The sequence below is a fragment of the Oncorhynchus tshawytscha genome, linkage group LG05 (genome assembly GCF_018296145.1).
Source record: "Oncorhynchus tshawytscha isolate Ot180627B linkage group LG05, Otsh_v2.0, whole genome shotgun sequence".
Taxonomy (NCBI): Eukaryota; Metazoa; Chordata; class Actinopteri; order Salmoniformes; family Salmonidae; genus Oncorhynchus; species Oncorhynchus tshawytscha.
Genome location: NC_056433.1, coordinates 65,294,841 through 65,314,875, shown reverse-complemented (window position 1 = coordinate 65,314,875; position 20,035 = coordinate 65,294,841). Strand labels below are relative to the sequence as shown.

At 42.9% G+C, this 20,035-nt stretch overlaps 1 protein-coding gene across 1 annotated transcript; it reads right to left on the bottom strand.

Annotated features, from left to right (window-relative positions):
- Positions 1-1,018: 1,018 nt before the first annotated feature.
- Positions 1,019-3,102, bottom strand: LOC112251135 (GS homeobox 2-like). The gene is made up of 2 exons (XM_024421899.2): positions 2,657-3,102; positions 1,019-2,353 (listed from the first exon to the last, which is right to left on the bottom strand). The coding sequence occupies exons 1-2, from the start codon at positions 3,027-3,029 to the stop codon at positions 2,013-2,015; spliced, it is 714 nt and encodes a 237-aa protein (XP_024277667.1). The 5' UTR covers positions 3,030-3,102; the 3' UTR covers positions 1,019-2,012.
- Between the last annotated feature and the right edge of the window lie 16,933 nt (positions 3,103-20,035).

The window sequence follows — 20,035 nt, the reverse complement described above, 5'->3', positions numbered from 1 at the left end:
TCAGAGGAACCCTGTAGCTGTCTCTTCAAAGGCCGCAGAGTCTGCAGCCGTCGGGGGTCCACTGCTAAATGCGAGTCCCAAGACAGGACAATCTAACCTGTCAAAGCCTTTGCCCAGTTCTATATATCCTTGTTCTGTGGTTTCGAAGGAATTGCAGCATAATCAGCCAACGTGGGACTGAAACTGCAATTAAACTCATTTTGGACAAGCAAAATCTCTTCAAAAGCGAACATAACATGGATGATCGAGGCTATTACCCCGGTTTAGCCCTGGGCTTAATCCGATAGGGCTTTGTGGGCAGGATACATTATGGGCCTAGTACTTCATATAGCCTCTAAATAAAGTCCAGGTATCAATAATAACGTCATAATAATGAGGGTGTTAATAAAAAAGAACAATACTACTACTAATAATAATAATAGCATCATCATTATAATAACTAATGAAGGCTACTTAAAACAAATGGAAATATAAAAAATGATTAGGCTCTATTTCATTTCAGAACACCATTTTTTTTATTCGAGTCTTTTATTCGAGTCTGGGTTTAAATATGGTCAGTATAGGTTAGGCTACATGTTCGTTTTTCTCTAATGCTATAATGTGTAATAACTTTGAATCATTACCCATTTTGGCTATTGTCAGGCTATACGAATATACTAACATGTAAATACAGTTTTTTAAATGCACCAGCGAATAAATTGCCAATAACTCAACTGAAACTCAGATCTAATATAATAATCTAAAACTGACCCCTAAAGTTATGCTTTTAGTCATTAGGGATACCGTAGGAACCATAGGCCACAGCTTTTATATTCGGACTATTTTTCTTTTCTTCTTATGATTGGGGGGATGGGAGTGTGTGTGTGTGTGTGTGTGTGTGTGTGTGTGTGTGTGTGTGTGTGTGTGTGTGTGTGTGTGTGTGTGTGTGTGTGTGTGTGAGAGAGAGAGAGAGAGTCAGAGAGTTGTTAAGTATAGACAACATCAACTTAACTCTTTAATTAAGTGCCAGTATAGTTCATTAACAGGTAATGCACTCCTTGATGACATCTTTTATCAACCTGTTAGCTAATCAGAGAGGGACTCAATATAACATGTAACATGGTTAACCCGAGCAGGGCACTGCCAAAACCAGCTCTAAGAACAGACAGAAAATGTCAAGATTTATAAAACTATCAATCTATTCTTGATCATCTTAAAAAGAGTACAGTACATGCATTTGGCTGTAAATGACGGTGAACGTGGATGTAAATCTAATACTGTTTATATTAGTGTCTCTGATCACCTGCATATGATGACATTAATGTGTCCCTTGAAATGGTCTCATGAGAAAATCCGTGCAATTATTATATTAAATTGACTATTTACTCAAAATACAGACTCAACGTTGATTTCTTGACAATTATATCATTCAAACACAAAAGCTCAAACAATAGCCTTTAAGGGCCGAATCAAAGATACACCTGCCAACCGGTCAAAAAACATAGCACATCCATTTTTGTCTGAGATACAACTCACCAAAGTTTTATTAAAATAAATACAAATATACATATTATTTACATAATAGTCTACTAAGCACATACAAATTCACGTGGATAAATCAGATGTGAAACAGAGTAGATCAACGGCTGTCATAGCCACTTCGGATAAATATGATATTTATATAATCACATGGAAGAGGAAAGATACCAAGCATTGTATGACAACTACTGAGGATGTACAACTTTGACGTTGGTTGAACCCTGAATGATTTAACATTACATTTATGTTTCTAAATGTTTTAACAAATAAAACATGTATTCACAATTTGTTCATATTGGACAGTTAACATAAAACGAATGACAAATAGGCCTACACGATTTAACCAGAGGGAACCAAAGATATTCCCAATAGTTCTTCTCAGACTGGGAGTAGCATATCATGGCCATGAGGTCGTCTGGTATTGCTGAATCCGTGTTGAACAAGGGTAGACTATGCCAGTAGTGTAATGGAAGTATGTATCGTGTGAGATGGCCTCAGATTGGGGAGATCTCTTTCTCCTCTGACGCTGATGCAGGGGATAAAGATTCCTCGTCCTCAGACCTCGGGTAGTCCGTGTGACCACTTGCGCACTTGCAACCGCTGTGCGCGCTCCTCTGTGTGCCCTTGCCCTCCTTCTTGTGTTTCACCCTCCGGTTCTGGAACCAGATTTTCACCTGCTTCTCCGAGAGGTTCAGATACGTCGCAATTTCGATTCTTCTGAGACGGGATAGATACATGTTGGAGGAGAACTCTCTCTCCAGTTCCAATAGTTGCGTGCTGGTGAAAGCCGTACGCATCCTTTTGCCATTCTGGATGTGATTGCTCTCAGAGGCGGCTGATGAAGACAGCACAACGATTTAGCCACATCATTGTTCTATTCACAGTTCTAACATACTTTATGCAATAAATGGCATTGGTTGTACTGTGTGTAATTGCGCGTAATTGGATAGACTAATACGAAATAACAAACATTATAATGTTTGTTATTTCGTATTTGTTATTTCGTACTAGTCTATTCAATTACGCATAATATATGTGGTGCAATTAAGATATGTTGCTCTAATTTCAAAGGTTGAATTGACAGGTTGTTACATTGCGTTGAATTGCAGATATGCAGATGTGCACAACATATTCTTACCTATGGAGAGACAGTGGTACCTCCTGGGGTCAGTGACGCTGTACGTAGGCGTGCAGACAGGTGCGTGTCCCAGCGCCGGAGACTGTTGGTGGTGTGATATCCTCTGACAATATTGGGGCTCCGCTCCCGGGAACTGACTCTTCAGCATCGAAATGCCGCCGCGGGGAGAGTGGAGATGGGACGTGACGCAAACCGGGCAGACGCAGAAAGTGCCAGTCTTCCTGGATGGGCACACCGGCGCGTTGACCGTCATCATGGTGGGCGAATGCATGCTGATGGGGATGAAGAAGTCTTGTCCGGGATGCTCGTTTAGAGGTGCGGGTCGCACGGTGTCCTTAATAATCAAAGAGTCGACATAAAAGGATCTAGACATGGCTGCAGAACGATAAGCGGTCAGTCAGTATTGGTGCTTGCACAAGATGTTGACTGTTTCTCATCTGAAGCCCTCAGGATCTCGGAAGGTCCTTATGTTTGATGGTTAAACAAAAGGGACCCCGGAGAGGGCTGGCCCTAGCGTCACCCACGTGCGCAGCCGGCTCCAAGGGCTTCAGTATACTGCAAGTGGCTCAAACCACGTGATTTCTCAGAGAACTTCCAATCAAAATCTCCACATCCGCTCGTTTTACCCCCAATATAGTGAAACGTCGTGTTAATAACAAGTCACTCAAAAAAACATAATATGAGTAGTTAACAAAGTTTATCTATAGCATAATCAGCTGCCTGAGACAATAGTGCCCACATCTCAAGCAATATATTGTTTCTGTGCCGTAATGTAATTTGATGAAGAAAACTATATTTCAACTATAAAAATCCATATTTTATCTAAACAACAATCCGATTTTAAATTAATTTAAACGGTTTCATTGATTAAGGAATAGCAACAGAACAAACAGCCTAAATTCGTCGGGCGATGGAGTCTCCAAGGTATCGAAGTGTTCGATAGGGATTCTGGCCCATGTTGACTCCAATGCTTCCCACAGTTGTGTCAAGTTGGCTGGATGTCCTTTGGGTGGTGGACCATTGTTGATACACATGGAAAACTGTTAAGAGTGAAAAACTCAGCAGCATTGCCGTTCTTGACACAAACCAGTGCGCCTGGCACCTACTACCATACTTCCTTAAAAGATACTTAAACCTTTTGTCTTGCCCATTCATCTTCTGAATGTCACACATACACAATCCGTGTCTCAATTCTCTCAAGACTTAAAAATCCTTCTTTAACCGGTCTACTCTCCTTCATCTACATTGATTGAAATGGATTTAACAAGTGACACCAATAAGGGATCATATAGCTTTCACCTGGATTCACCTGGTCAGTCGTGGAAAGAGCAGGTGTCCTTAATGTTTTGTACAGTCAGTGTATATGGTCAATTCAGACGTAACATTGATGTGTCCCAAAAATTGTCTGTACACCTGTTCATGATCGATTCAAATGTGAACTTTGACCGATGGGCTACATATATTCATATAACAGTAGGCCTATAGCTAAAATTGATCACAAACATCTGCAATAGCCTATTGGAGTTGAAAAGCCCCATGCCCCATACCAACCTCTAATATCATATCAATTCATATCCAGCCTCTGAATATACTGTAGCTCTCAGCAAACTCACATACAAAACACATGCATTATCTACAATGTGAGCAGTTGCATTGGGTAGCCTATGGGTGATGATTCCTGTACTGTTTGTTACCAGACTTGATCGCCCATAACACTGTTGGCCTAAACAATGAGCTCTCTATTAGCAGGGATTCAAACCAGCGTAATGCCTCCAGTTGGTTCTTCGTTTTGTTTTAAAACCAAATTAATTAGAAAACTATGCTTAGATAATTACTTTATATTTGACATAATTGTATGGCCCAAGCCTTGTATATTGTGACAATGAGAGTCAATCTACTTTTCTGTGTGAGAGTTTATTTGTGGAAATGCGATTTGAATTGTAAATCTCGTGACTACCTGGACTAAATATAATTGCAGTATAATCATACCCTGGATGCGTTCCTTTGGTAAAGATTTCAGGTCCAGCAATTAAAGAATTATGAATGCCTCTGTCTGGGTTGTGACTATTTGATAGCGATTAGAATTAAATTAGAAAGTGTTCATTAAGCTGGGTTTCTGCCGGGTAAACAGGCAGCTATTTCAGAAATGCATTAATCCCTTATCTTGTGACAATAATTAGCGAGTTTGATCTCCAGGCGGGTCACCAGTGGGTTTACCTTCTACTTTCATCTGCGGACTAACGCCTCGAACCTCCAGACAGAGCGCATGGAAGCGAGCGGCGTGCGCGGTTTCCGAAGTTTAATTGTGCAAACATTACAAGCGTAAACATCCATTCAGTCTCTTGAGCAAAGGACAAGTATGCATACAAGAGTTCAGTTTAAGGATTGCAATATTGAGGTAAAACTGGACTATAAACCGCACGACGTTGTCTATACATTTTCCAATGAAACTAGGCCCATATATCCAAGATCATACAATTATATTTTTGTGGAGTTTACAACTGTTTGCTCTACGTGTAAATTAGCCGTATAAGGGAGGGGAACATGGTCAATTCATTGTCTGTTTTTTTCTGCTTAATTTGGGGAAGCAACCAGTGGGTGACCAGTGCTCATACGATTTTAATTGGCATCTTTAAACGACTTACAATATGACTTAATACAGGTATACATTACAGAAAACAAACACGTCTGTCACGCAGACTGTAATTGCTATAATAAAGTGAACACGGTGTATGACATGAGAAGCGCAATGGGTTGTTATGGTACGGAGAACAGTTTCAGAGAGAGAGAGAGAGAGAGAGAGAGAGAGAGAGAGAGAGAGAGAGAGAGAGAGAGAGAGAGAGAGAGAGAGAGAGAGAGAGAGAGAGAGAGAGAGAGAAACCAGGCGGAATGATGTGTGGCGCGCGCCCTCATCACACTATCCTAGCTCCAATATTATTTTTCCATAATTCTGCACGATAAAATTTCATTGTCTATTAAGTAATCCCACAAATGAGATCCTTTATGAGGCTATAATGAGCTCTAATTGCCACGACCAGTCGAGCCACGTGGAAGGGTTTAGCAGGCATTAAGCCGTCGGGTACAGAGCACAGGCTGTTACCTAGCCATTACTTTCATAATTCAAGAAGAAAATTAGTCCATTTAAGGTAAAAATCCTTTGATTCTTTTTAGTCTGCTTGGGGTAGCAGGACTACAGCTTTGTCCGCTTCAGTTAAAAAGCGGCTGCAGCAAATGGGACCGTTACCAAATTACCCCCTTAAAAACGAAACGTCTGAGTTTGAAAGAATGTCAGAAATCCATAAAGCTCAGAGGGCCCCACTGCAATGAGTTCCCTCTCCCATGTTGTGTGCAAACGATATAATCATTCAGCAGTTACTCCATTCAGCCCTATTCAAGTCATGTTGATGTGGCAATTAATCATGTGCCCATTAATTATAATGAAGATCAAATTAGTAATAAATCACACTTTTGGAATTAATGCACACTGCTTAGTCCTCCACATATTAGCTGTTGATATTTTCCTTGTTAGTGGGAAGATAAACCAGGCCTTTGCTTGTTTGTGATCAACAAACTGTTAGTTATTAGGGATACCATAAGAACCATATGCCACGGGTTTCTATTCTGACAATAATGTTCTTATCTTATGGTGGGGTGGGGTGGGGGGGGAGTGGACACACTGCTTTGAGTTTCTCAGAAACAAAAACACACAAACGTGTTAATGTGCTTTGCTGAGGCAGCCCCCTCTCATTCACAGTCCATATTATACCGTGAAGAAGTCCATTAATGTTTTGTTGAACAAGCGTCATTAACTTGTTGTATCAACGCCTTTTTACAAAAGTTGCATTGTTGCACAGGGCCGGCTTGCGGCCCATCTTGGCCAATACAGTGGGTGATTTCCTCCTTTATTAGTAACCAGGCAACAGATCCTGAATACCAAAACTGAATAGAAACACTCGGGTTCTCAATATAGTTTTCAATGGTGATGGAAAAATGAACAATGATCCTGCAGACAACATAATGCCACGCAGTGACTTTTCATTTACAATTATCTCGTTCATGTGAATAGCAGCTGCAGTGGCTACTCTCCATCTCATGGGTTTCAGTGAAAAGAGAGTGTGAGAGAAAGAGCCAGTAGGAGAAGTTGAATAGGATTCTGCAGGAGTCATGGTCCCACTCAGTGTGGAATCTAATTTATATCTCAATTAATAATTTGATCTCTATACAAAAATGAGTTAGAAATAAAAATGTTTTCTTTAAGTGCATCAAGTCATCCATCAGTTTATGCTATGAGAGAGAATTTTGGATATTTCTGTGCACAATTTCTGTGCAGATAAACGTTAAATGTGGAACTAAACCCTGAATAACAATTTGACATCTGCATTGCTTGCTGTTTGGCGTTTTAGGCTGTGTTTCTGTATAGCACTTAGTGACATAGGCTGATGTAAAAAGCACTTTATAAATACATTTGATTGAATAACAAAATAAGGGTTTTGCTCCTCATTCAGAATTGTTAAACCTGGAACTTAGTAGGCCTGCTCTGGCAAACCATTTCTAATAGGCGATATCTGGCTTTATTCACTGTTTTACCCTACGTTTAAATAGAAAACACCATTCCAGGCAATCCTCCTCAGGACAGTGACACCCACAACACTGGGTGAGCCTTGTGAACCAAGCCACTTACAGGCCCTCATTGTCGACCGAAGAGATGCGCTTGGCTCCCACTAATTAAAGCAACGTTTCTAGCTCTCACCGAGCTGCTTAGCCGAGACACTCGAGACTGAAGTGTGTCCGTCAGGCAAGAAGTGTCTGGACGTCCACACAAACAAACACAGAAATATGTCTGCGTTTCAATACCATGCTCAATTAAGGAGAGTCTAGAAAATGAGATAAATACCAACCGATGGTTGCCTCCTCTCTTCCCCTTATTAGGGCCCAGTCCCCCTCTCTGCCTCGTCTCTTCCTTCTAAAAGACTAAGCAAATAGTCATTACTGAGCCAAAACGAACTACAGAAAATAAAATAGCCCTTATAGCAATCTCCTCTTGCTTGAGTTGCTAAAGAAAAGACCTGAATATTCATCCTCATTTTGATCAGAAGATATTTCAGACGTTGCCCTGTGATGCTTCTCTGTTCTGTCATCACTGTTGCTGTTAATGGTTATTGTTGTCTGCCTTTGGGAACTTATTATTGGGGACATGCACTCTCTTACTGGTCACTCTGGACATCAAGACCCTGTTTTTTAATGGGTGGTCTTTTACCATAACAGCTACATTGTTGAAGCCTGCCGCTGTACACCATACACCAAACATTTCATTTTAAATCGTGGTCTCCCCTATTTCCTGCCACCAAAACACACAATCACAGAATATGCACAATTTGTGTAATAGAGAGAACCTTTGTCTTTCCATCCATGGAGAGCAAAAATAATAGTGGAACAATTAGTGTATTAATTTATAGCAGTGATGATCAGTTTAATTTTCTCTATTTTTTATAGTCATGACAATTTCTTGGCCTATACAGTTGGATGGTATTATTGATGCTCGGCATGCTCGGAGTATTCTACAGTGGGTTGTTCACAAGTTCAACATAGATGCATGTCTGAATTTCATCCTTACAGGTTCTCAGCCATTCACCCTCTTGTCAAGCACCTGCCCCACAACAAGAGGATGATTCTGACTTCCTGCTTGGCTTTGAACCAGGAAATGTATCCCAGAGTGAGTGAAGGCTCTCCTATCCATCTAGTTACCCCACCCATCTCTCCCAGAACATAAAAGAGGTGATATTGTAACCGTTTTCTGCTTCTGAAAGGGGAAATCCCTAGGATTGAGCTTGTGTGCTGGAGCGGAAGCAGTCTGGAATGTGTGGCCAGGCCATGTCTTTTGTCACCAGGCCTTGGCTGAATAGGCATGGGGTACAATCTGCTCCTGTGGGCTCAGGAAAAGCCCATAGCCAGCTGATGGAAGCCTTCACTCTTACACCTTTTATAGCATCCTACACCTGTCAATCATTTAGTCCTGTCATATACAAAGGTTTCCTTAATTATCAGTCAGTTGTTAATGCTGGGGGATTGTACAAATAAAAAGACAAAGGATTAGCACAAAATGATTGATGATAATATGTCAAATCTTCTAGATATTTCAATGTGTGGCCCGTGCACTGTCAGCTAAATACAGATTTTCATCGCATATCGTAGTGAATAGAACGCCCATTACTGGGATTTAGAGGATGTTTTAAAGGGCAGGCGAATGCTCTGGTGATTCAGGCTCTTGTGATGTTTAGCAAATTGACACAATAGGCTTTGATGAGGAGGAAGTTTTATTTCTTTCTAAATAAATAATTTATCTTTCTGATTTATTTTTCTTTCAGTGCAGTTTCCCATCCTCAGATGAACTATTGATTGGATAACATGTCAGCCTCATCCAGAGAAGTGTTTGTCGTTATGCTGATGTTCATCATTGCCAGTTAGTGTTCGCTACCATGTCCCTTCAACCACATCCCAGGCCTTCACACGGGCAGGCAACACAACTATATCTGAGGCAAATGAGAGGAGAGGCCATACATCCCTAGTCTCCTAACGACCCTTCACCCATCTGGATGGGCAAAGTCACACATCTCTTAATTGAGATTGTGTCTGCATTTTTCCACCTATTATCCACTGTGTTATTCTAATGCGACACTTAGCAAGATGTGCTGAGCAGAATAGGAGGAAGAGAGGGGGGTTAGTGGTCAAGATCCAGCCCCACACTGGGCCTATGCCATACTGTACTCATTTAAACAATTGAGTGCATCAATTTGTTTTTTTGTCTGTATCTTTCTTAAAGCTGTTGCCACTTCACTGCTCGTTTGTATTCATTTCACAGAGCTGCTAGCACAATCAGACATAATTGAAATTGTCTTTGTTTTATAAAACAAAGCTCAGTTCTTCTGTTACATCTAGAAAGTGCTTTTTCGCCATGTAGAACTTAGAGGGAAATTATTCTCTCTCTATTTGTAAGAGATGACTATCAGCCAAGCTCAGCTCCAATGATTCATTTACATCTGTTTGCATATTTAACATTTTGAATTTTATGGCCCAATGTGAGGTCTAAAAGATACAGTACTCTCTGCTTTTAAGATAAAGTGAGATTTAACAGCTGATAGTTGCCAAAAAACAGCTTGATTAGAATCCTGCCTAAGTCATAATACTTTGCTTATACGAATTAAGCAAACAGTTATTAGAATCAAATTGCTACAGATGTAGGATATTAATTTGAGCCAGTTTGCTACAGCAACAAGACATGTAAATTATTATGTGGATTATAATTAATAGGCATTTTTTTGTAGGAGTTGATGCATTTTTCGTTAGGGCAAATCAAGTCTGATGTTTTAAAGTGTGAATTGCAAACTTCAGAAGCCTTTTTAAACCTTGAATACACTACAAGTTTGCATTTCCTGCCATGTAGGATCAAATTAAGATCCTACATCTGTATCAACTTTTTATTAGAGGATTGGACTGTATTTTGTTTTCAGACCTAAAAATACATTACATTTATTTTGTCTATCATCAGTTAATGTGAATAATATAGTTAATTTACTTGCAGTAAAGCTAATTCCTTAGTTGGTGGATTAAATAAGCTTGTGTGTGTGGGGGGGGGCTTAGTGTGTATGTCATCAGGTCTTATTGTTCCTAAAGTCATCTGAGGTTTTATATGTTTACATGAATTTCAGCTAATACATGCTCTTTGTGTGTTCCCATGCTCCCCTTTGAATCTTATTTGAGTTCTGTTAAGTAGTCTTTGAGTAAACAGAGTGGTATAGGATAATGTGTGAACACATTGGAAATTTAGTGGATTAGAGTGTTTCAACAGGATATGCTTAATACATAAAGATTATGTCCAATGATAAGAAGCATACTGCGGTCCACATTATAATTTAAACTAACAAGTCGTAATGCACTGATGTTTTCCCCCCACCTCCATTCCCTGAGAATAATATTACAGTAGGGGAGGGTATTGTAGAAGCTAGTTGGATTGAGTACATCAAGGTTGATGGCATACAAAGTCATACAGTGTTTCAAACCCAGCAGAGCCTATTATACAACAGGCACTTAATTGTGCGGTAGGTAGATTGGTACATCACATGAACTGGCTGGGTTTCTTTTGCACAGCTGCATCACACATCCAGCTCTGTGTGCTCTGGAGCGTTCCATTTGGGAGGTGTAATTCTCCGGGGGGAAGAGCTGCTCTCCTTTAGTGGGCTAGCTGGTTCCGACTAGAGGGCCCGTCTCAGCCACTTTCCTGGCTGTGAGTGAGGACAGTAGGTCTACACTCATCTGAGGGCAAGGACAGTTATTCTTTAGTGTTTTAACCCATCATCTATTGTAGTAATAGGGTGAATGTAGGGCAGACACGCTGAAATGATCTCATACTCTATGATACAATTTTAGTAGTCTAATACAATAAAGATATGTGGAAATATTGTAGCATACTTTGCCTGAATTTAATTGCTTTTAATTCTTTATTTAGTAAGGTTTCCCCCAGTTTATCAGTAACAAAAAAGTTTTTTTTTTAAAGTAACAAAAAAATAGTGTTCACCACTAGCTGTATCCAGTCGGTGCCAGTATTGAGTGCTCCTATTGTGGGGTTAGTTTCAGTAGACAGGGGCACAGAGCTGAGGTCAGGGACAGGAGGCTGCATCATCTCCCTGCTCTGTGCCAGGCTGATAAATGGAGAGGGGTTTCTAAGCCGCCTGAGCTTTGTGTTTGCACAGAGTGTCAAAACTCCAAGTGTTTGTGTCCATGAAGGAGGTTTGGGGGGGATGACATTTGTATGCAGACTGCATACAGTGCCTATACCCCCCGCACCCCTACACCCGCTCTATGTCCTCTCACCTGCCTGTTGCTGTGAATCATAGAGCTGTCAAGTGAAGCGTGTTAATGTGTCTGCACGTGCAAGCGCTTTTCTGCACCTGTCAGTGTGTATGTATATGTGTGTGAGAGATAAATGTATGTATGTTGTTGAGCTGTTGCAATGGATATTTATGTTTCTTTTATTCTTGTCTTTGTGTGTGTGTGTGTGTGTGCGTGCAAGCGTGAGTGAATGCTTGTGAATGTGTGAGAGAGATTGAGGCTGTAAGTTTGAGTGAGATGGAGATATGTTGCATGTGTATGTTTCAGGTAGACCTGTATATTCGTATACAGGTAGACTTGTGTGTATTTGTGAAGTGTACAGAGTTAGACCTGTGTGTGAGGTAGCTGGGTGTCAGGCAGATGCCGTACCGTCGGTCCGGTTGAGAGCTGCAAGGTTCTTCCCTTTGACAGAGTATCCATTCAGAGTCGATGAGCTGGGTCAAAGCCTGCGCGTCAGGCTGCAGCTCGGCCTAGCGCTGGGGCGGTCCGAGAGGTCAGGCCCATTCAGACATCGCTGTCATGCAAATGAACCCACCCACGCTTAAACAACTCTTGGAATTTTTATCTCTGCTCCCTGGCCCTTTTTCCCCTTTTTCCTCTCCCTCCCTCGTTATTTCTCTCTCTCTCTCCCTCTCCAAATCTCTCTCCTATGTATTCACAAAGTCATTGACGAGACATTCAAAGCTTTTTAAATTGGCCAGCTTCATTGTGTTTGAAATAAGAGGGGGGAGGGGGGGATAGGAGTGGGCCTAAATTTACTCCGGCCTGAAAGCAGTTAGATCATGTTCTTTTCATGGTCCGATTATAATCAAATCGATCCCCCCGCCCCTCCTGACACTCCAGGTCTTTTAGAGGAGCGGGCCAAACAAAGACCTTTGGGGCGAGACGAGGGAAGGAGTGAACGAACCGGAATGTTAAACAGACTCTTAAAGTCTTCTCTTTTAAGCCCAACAATACACAGGAGAGGAAATGTTTTCAGAATATGATAAATGTATCTAGGCCTACTGTACATCTAGAATAGATACATCTACAATTATGATATAGGGATCTTTGGCTTAGATCTTATCTGCATAGTAATTAGAAAAACAATAAACCCCAGTGGTGGAGCGCTTTTAAAAGGGCTTTAACTCTTACATTTACAAAGGGAGGGATTTAAGGACTTCTTCAGAGCCAGTGAGGGTATGTTAAAGAGTACTTTATCAAAGACTAGTATCTAGTGAAGAAAGTATTTTGTGTAACGGATGACGCCTTTTGTTCAGTAGGACATTTGGGTATACAAGTGGCTTTGGCTGTCTATGCTGGAGTTCCATCGAGGTACACTGTTAAATTAGTGCAGTCTGTGGAGTTTAGATTAAGTGGTATGGGGATGATGGTATGGAGCGCTTAGTGTTATTGTGGTGAATGTGGGTTATCATGCACTTGGGGTGGGTGACACACTGCTAGCACACTCTAGAGGGGGTATTAACAGGGGGGAGTATAAGAGCGGGTTGGGGGGGCTAAACTTGGTGACAACATCTCTGCACCTGCAGTGTATGGATCCTACCATCACCCCCCTCAGCCTTTGATCGGACTGTCATCACTCTCTCTTTTGCAGACACTTTTTTGTTGTAAACGTAGTTATTAGCATTTCTACTTAGATAGGATATATACACTGCTCAAAACAATAAAGGGAACACTTAAACAACACAATGTAACTCCAAGTCAATCACACTTCTGTGAAATCAAACTGTCCACTTAGGAAGCAACACTGATTGACAATACATTTCACATGTTGTTGTGCAAATGGAATAGACAACAGGTGGAAATTATAGGCAATTAGCAAGACACCCCCAATAAAGGAGTGGTTCTGCAAGTGGTGACCACAGACCACTTCTCAGTTCCTATGCTTCCTGGCTGATGTTTTGGTCACTTTTGAATGCTGGCGGTGCTTTCACTCTAGTGGTAGCATGAGATGGAGTCTACAACCCACAGAAGTGGCTCAGGTAGTGCAGCTCATCCAGGATGGCACATCAATGCGAGCTGTGGCAAGAAGGTTTGCTGTGTCTGTCAGCGTAGTGTCCAGAGCATGGAGGCGCTACCAGGAGACAGGCCAGTACATCAGGAGACGTGCAGGAGGCAGTAGGAGGGCAACAACCCAGCAGCAGGACCGCTACCTCCGCCTTTGTGCAAGGAGGAGCAGGAGGAGCATTGCCAGAGCCCTGCAAAATGACCTCCAGCAGGCCACAAATGTGCATGTGTCTGCTCAAATGGTCAGAAACAGACTCCATGAGGGTGGTATGAGGGCCCGACGTCCACAGGTGGGGGTTGTGCTTAAAGCCCAACACTGTGCAGGACGTTTGGCATTTGCCAGAGAACACCAAGATTGGCAAATTCGCCACTGGCGCCCTGTGCTCTTCACAGATGAAAGCAGGTTCACACTGAGCACGTGACAGACGTGACAGAGTCTGGAGACGCCGTGGAGAACGTTCTGCTGCCTGCAACATCCTCCAGCATGACCGGTTTGGCGCTGGGTCAGTCATGGTGTGGGGTGGCATTTCTTTGGGGGGCCGCACAGCCCTCCATGTGCTCGCCAGAGGTAGCCTGACTGTCATTAGGTACCGAGATGAGATCCTCAGACCCCTTGTGAGACCATATGCTGGTGCGGTTGGCCCTGGGTTCCTCCTAATGCAAGACAATGCTAGACTCATGTGGCTGGAGTATGTCAGCAGTTCCTCCAAGAGGAAGGCATTGATGGCCCGCCCGTTCCCCAGACCTGAATCCAATTGAGCACATCTGGGACATCATGTCTCGCTCCATCCACCAACGCCACGTTGCACCACAGACTGTCCAGGAGTTGGCGGATGCTTTCGTCCAGGTCTGGAAGGAGATCCCTCAGGAGACCATTCGCCACCTCATCAGGAGCATGCCCAGGCGTTGTTGGGAGGTCATACAGGCACGTGGAGGCCACACACACTACTGAGCCTCATTTTGACTTGTTTTAAGGACATTACATCAAAGTTGGATCAGCCTGTAGTGTGGTTTTCCACTTGAATTTTGAGTGTGACTCCAAATTTTCCTGGAATATAAGTAATGGAGTGGCTTCGGATCAGACTTTTTTGGCCCCCTCCTCCCGACAGCTGAAGGTCCTGAATCTTCTGCGCATGTGCAGCTTAATAAAGTTAGATCAAAGCTGAATCAATGTCTGCAATATCACATTATGATAGTATTTGTCACAATCGTTATAAGGAGTGGACCAAGATGCAGCGTGGTATGTTTCCATCCTCTTTATTAGGAAAAGAAACTCAAAGAATAAACAATAAAGCCTGAAACGAAACGTGAAGCTCAATGAAGTGCTCGCAGGCAACTATACCTAGACAAGACCCCACAAAGCACAATGGGGAAATGGCTGCCTAAATATGATCCCCAATCAGAGACAACGATAAACAGCTGCCTCTGAATAGGAACCATACCAGGCCAACATAGATAATTAATCACCTAGGTAACCCACCCTAGTCACTGTCACTCCCCAACCAACATAGAGAATAAACAGCTCTCTATGGTCAGGGCGTGACAGTATTCTACATAACAGAACTGTATATAATAGCATAGTATAAGATTACTGTAAGACAAATACACCACCTAATTTCTTATGAGATTTTATGATGATTCTGCTCATGTGGCCAAAATTCCACAGCTCTCGCCACTAAGCAAAATATGTGCTTTGATTTAAACTAAACACAGGTAGGCTAACAGCATCTGCTCTACAATTCTCTCACTGTACATCATTCAAAACAATACTGTAGGCTACTTTGAAACAACACTGTATATCTAAGAAGATCTAGATGTATATCCCCATGAAACTGACTGAGATCAAATGGTTGGAATGCCGATGCTGCTGCATGGACGTTTCACCTGTACAGCTTGAAGAATTATTATTCACAATTGTGAGAAATGTGAAGGGGGTGACCACAAAAAATGTGTGTGTAAAGTAGAGGTAAAGAAACACATGCACAGAACGTGATTCGGATCTTCAGCTCTGGGGAAAAGGGATCCAGGGGGGCGGGACAGGCGGGGTCACCTACGGATCCGCAGCCTCAGCCTATAAATAAATATGATAATTGCCTAATACATTTTTACATTCTGTGAGACTTATTATATAAGTACCAGTACATTCCATTTGGTGCTAATTAGTTACCAATTGACATGAATTCTTAAGTACTTATTGTTTTCACATACCGTATATTCTTTGTAAATACCAGGCAAATACCAGCTTTTTACTTCATAGTAAATCTTAACAGTTAAACTGCTTGAAAACATAAAATACATTTTTTTTAAGGAACTATTTGCAGCCAATCAAATTGGTTGATTAGGACAGCACTTTTCACTTTATCCCAGTGAAGTCATATTCATATCCATAACTACAACTATAACCAACTGAGATTTCAGAGACTTCATAACCACTTGAATCCATACCCTACTCCTAGTTTTTCTCTTTGAGTTTTTCCTTTGAAAATGTTCAGTCGATTATTAGTAGGTTGTTTGTTCGTCTGTGCCTCACATTAAATATAATCGTTGAGTCTGGGGACAAGCAGGCTAGAATACTATTTAAGCCTTAGTGAGATCTGGCTTTGACACAGATAAGAGTTAAGACAACTCAATAATTAACATCTAGTAATTTACTTTATGTGCTCAACTTATTATAGCGGAACCTTGTTTGTTTGTGTACATACAGTATGTGTGAGACCGCTCTTCTCCTTCTCTCTCTATTTACACATAGTCTTATTCCCTTCATCTCCTCTCTCTATCTTTCACTATTACATGCATCCACAACTCCACCCCCTCTCTATAGCTCCCCCTCCATCTCTCCTCTGTCTCCTTATGTGTCATAAGGTGGTGTCTGTTCTATGCCCAGAGTGGGTCAGTCAGCTTGGAAGAGGAGAGAGGAGGAGAGGCCTGGCTGTTTGTGTCCTGGTTAGTGGGCTGGGACTCTGGAGGTGGGGGAGCAGAGGGCAGGACCACCCTGCAGCTGCCCCCCTTCTCTTCTCCCGTCTCTCAATCCCACCTCTCTCATCCCCTCATCATCCCCTCTTCTATTCATTCGGCAGCTGCAGTTCTGTGCCCCTCTCTCTCTCTAACTCTTTCTCTCACACACTTTCTCTCTCATTTGTCCCCCAGACACGAAGATGGATGGAGAAGCTCCTGGAAATGGTAGAACAATGGCCTGTGCCACAAGGTGAGCAGCCGCAGCTGCATAAGGCCCAATGCTGCCTTTTTCCCCGTCCGCTAGCTCTCCGGCCGACCCGGGTGTGTGTGTGTACGGGGGGGTCTGAGCGGGGCAGTATGGCAACAGATGCTTTTGTTCAGCCAAAAGTCTGAAAGGGGCCATGGGTGGGGGGCTTAGCAGTGTCAGTGCGCAGAGTCATTTTTCTCTCCTTTTTCTCTCTCTCTCCCTCTCTTTCTCTCCCTCTCCTTCCACCCAGCTGTGTCTGCCGCGGCGGCTGAGCAAGAGGAAATGTGAGGGCAACAGCATGATGGAATACGTAAGTGGGGCGCGCGGTTTTGGCCTGTTTTGTGGACGCCTTCATTAAAGGGTCGTTTATCTGGCCTGTGATCCCATTGTCCTGGGCCTTCTTTATCGGCCCCGGTGTGTCAGGGGGGTGTAATTGGCCGATTGGCCACGGTCCGTGCATGCTGAGGTGATTTATAAAGCTGTGAATGGAGCTGACTCCTCTCCAGGCAGCACCCTCTCTCATACAGGAGAGACACTGCCTGTGCTCCAGAATAACGCTGAATAAACGCAGAAGAAACGTGAAAAGGATGAAACGTCCCCAAAGCTCTTTGTGCAAGTGTGAAATCAGAGACTTGAACAAAGAGGGCCCTGGACTCTCTCTTTCTCTCGCTCCCTCCTTCGCCTTGTCATCAATTTTTTCCCCACCTTTATACTTTATTTGACATTGTTGTTTCACCTCTCTCTACCCTCAATCCTGCTCTCTGTTCCTCTCCTCCCTCTCTCCCTCCCCTTTTCACCCTTCTGCACTCTTTTTGCTACTCTTCCCCCCCCACACTGGCGGTTCCTGGGAGTATTGGCAGTCTACGGCTTCTTACAGCTGACTTATGTCCAACAGTTCTTTTGTTATTCTCTCTCTGAGAAGACAGTCACTTTGGTTTGACCTTCTCGGGATAAAAGTAATAGAAATAATGATAATTTACCTTCACTACTTGCTATTCACAAGCAATCAGGCCTTTTATTGCAGACAGTCTGTGTAGTGAGGTCAAATTTTGTATCTGTGTCCAGGTGAGTGGTTTTGTCCCTACTTGTTGAATGTATGAGTGCAAATGTGTGTAAATAAATAGCTCCAAAAGTGCCTCTGAGTGTGAGTGTATGTATATGTGTCATTCAGTCTATGTGCTGAGATGGCTTTATATGCTCCCATGTGGGGCTGGGGCGTCTCTTTAATGACCTCCTAATTAAAGCAGCCCTGCCCCTCCTCTTAATGGCCTGATCATGTCTGGAGGTCAAGGGTCATTTACAGGGCTTCTGGTGGCCAGTGTTCCAGCTCCATGCTAATTACCCTGTTAGATGCACAGCAGCATAGTAGATCCACCTCTACTCTGTCAGATAGACGAGAGAGCAGAAGCACATAGAAACACAAACACCAATGCATAAACCACAAGTCTGAAATACACCAAGATTCAAACGCATATTATAACACCAACACATTCACACACCCACGCGATTATGAGATAGGTCTGTTCTAACCCACAATTAATTTAGTCTACAATATTCCCTCCCCTTCTCCTTCCATCTCCCGCTCCATCAGTCTCTCTTCCTCTCTTCAGCCGAAACTAGCCCAACTTGGTGTGTCAGAACCAGTTCTAGGGATGTTCCATTCTGCCATCTCTGATCCCAGGTGCATCTCTCCTCCATTCCCCTACTCTCCCCTCTCTATCTTTCCCAGACAGACTAGGTCCTTAGAGATGCTTCAGACCAGCGCATTGTGCTGTAGGAGACAGACCATGAGCTCATAAAGTAAGGCAGTGTGTTTGGATAAAGGCTAGACAAGAGCCAGAGACAATGAGCACTTCAACTTGAGGAAAGTGTTTGTATAAATACTGGATATGTTCCAGGATCTCCCTAATGTAGTTGAAGTATTTACAGGTGTATGTTCCATTTGTGTGTGGTTAATAAGATAATTGGGGATTTTATTGCATGATTTCATGTCCGGGGAACCACCCCATGAAGCTCCCATGGTTTATGTCTAAGTTCCAGCTGGGCAATTGTATAATGGTATAAATAAACATTTAAATTAATTAACTCTTTGGTCAAGACCAAATTTATATATTCACTAAATCACTTCCAATTTCCCAAAAGTTATTGATAGATTTATAAAAATAAAATATTTGTCAATCAAACATTTTCAAGCCTGAATTAATGTACTTGTTTTTAGTTTGATATATTTACTTTGCATGCATAACACATAGCTAAATGTGTTTATTCCAGGGATCAGTTACTTTACATTCCCTATAGAGCTCTGTATAGAGTCCAGCACCCCTCTCATCCCCTCCTGTTCCCTTCTCCGTCTAATGGCTGTTTAAGGGGGGCTGGGATTTAATGGCGTTGATTGTGCTCCTGTGAAAAAGGAACAGTTTCTTCTGTGTTAATTTTCTATTTTGTTGCTGTCTGTGTGCCCAGCTTTTGTGTCCAATTCTTCTTCCCTTCCTAAACGCCACTGCCTCCCCCTCTTATTCCTGTCTTTTCATTTCTCTTCTTGTCAGACCATCTAGATTATGTTGCTAAGGAGATTTTTTGCTTTTTTCACTGTTTCCCATTGATTTGGTGTTAATGCGTTTTGAATGCCCCTTGGTGTGTGCCGAGCGCGGGGGGACGAGGGGGGCACAGGGTCTTGCTGAGTGGAGGAATTTCAATCTGAAGCGGTTAGGTGGGGGGTTAATGCCCAAAGAGAGGCACTCAAGTGAGAAATGAAGTGGTTTGCAGAGCCCAGGAACCCCTTAGACATCCGCCTCCTTCACTGCACCCCTCCCTCCCTCCCTCCCTCCCTCCCTCCCTCCCTCCCTCCCTCCCTCCCTCCCTCCCTCCCTCCCTCCCTCCCTCCCCCTCCCTCCCTCCCTCCCTCCCTCCCTCCCCCCTCCCCTCCTCCCCCTTCTCTCTTCCCTCCCTGCTTCTTTCCCCTTCCCTCTCTCCTCCCTCCCCAATCTCTCTTCCCTCAGTCGTCTTTACTCCATCCCCCCTTCTCTCCTCACTTCTCCTTAGAGTCTGGTCCACTGACAGCTCACAGGTGCACTGTCCATCTCCCCTCTCTCTCACTGAAAACCAGCTCTAGATAAGTCAAAACAAATGCTGATTTGCTGCCCCATCAGATAGATGTGTGTGGTTATGCTATAAGTGGCTCCACTATATACAGTAATACACTACATGGCCAAAAGTATGTGGACACCTGCTCGTCAAACTTCTCATTCCAAAATCATGGGCATTAATATGGAGTTGGTCCCCGT

Excerpts from the sequence above, each read along its gene's own strand:
- LOC112251135 (XM_024421899.2), bottom strand. The coding sequence starts at position 3,029 with ATGTCTAGATCCTTTTATGTCGACTCTTTGATTATTAAGGACACCGTG. Across the intron at positions 2,354-2,656 it reads GTACCACTGTCTCTCCATAG|CCGCCTCTGAGAGCAATCAC; the intron begins GTAAGAATATGT and ends TGTCTTCATCAG.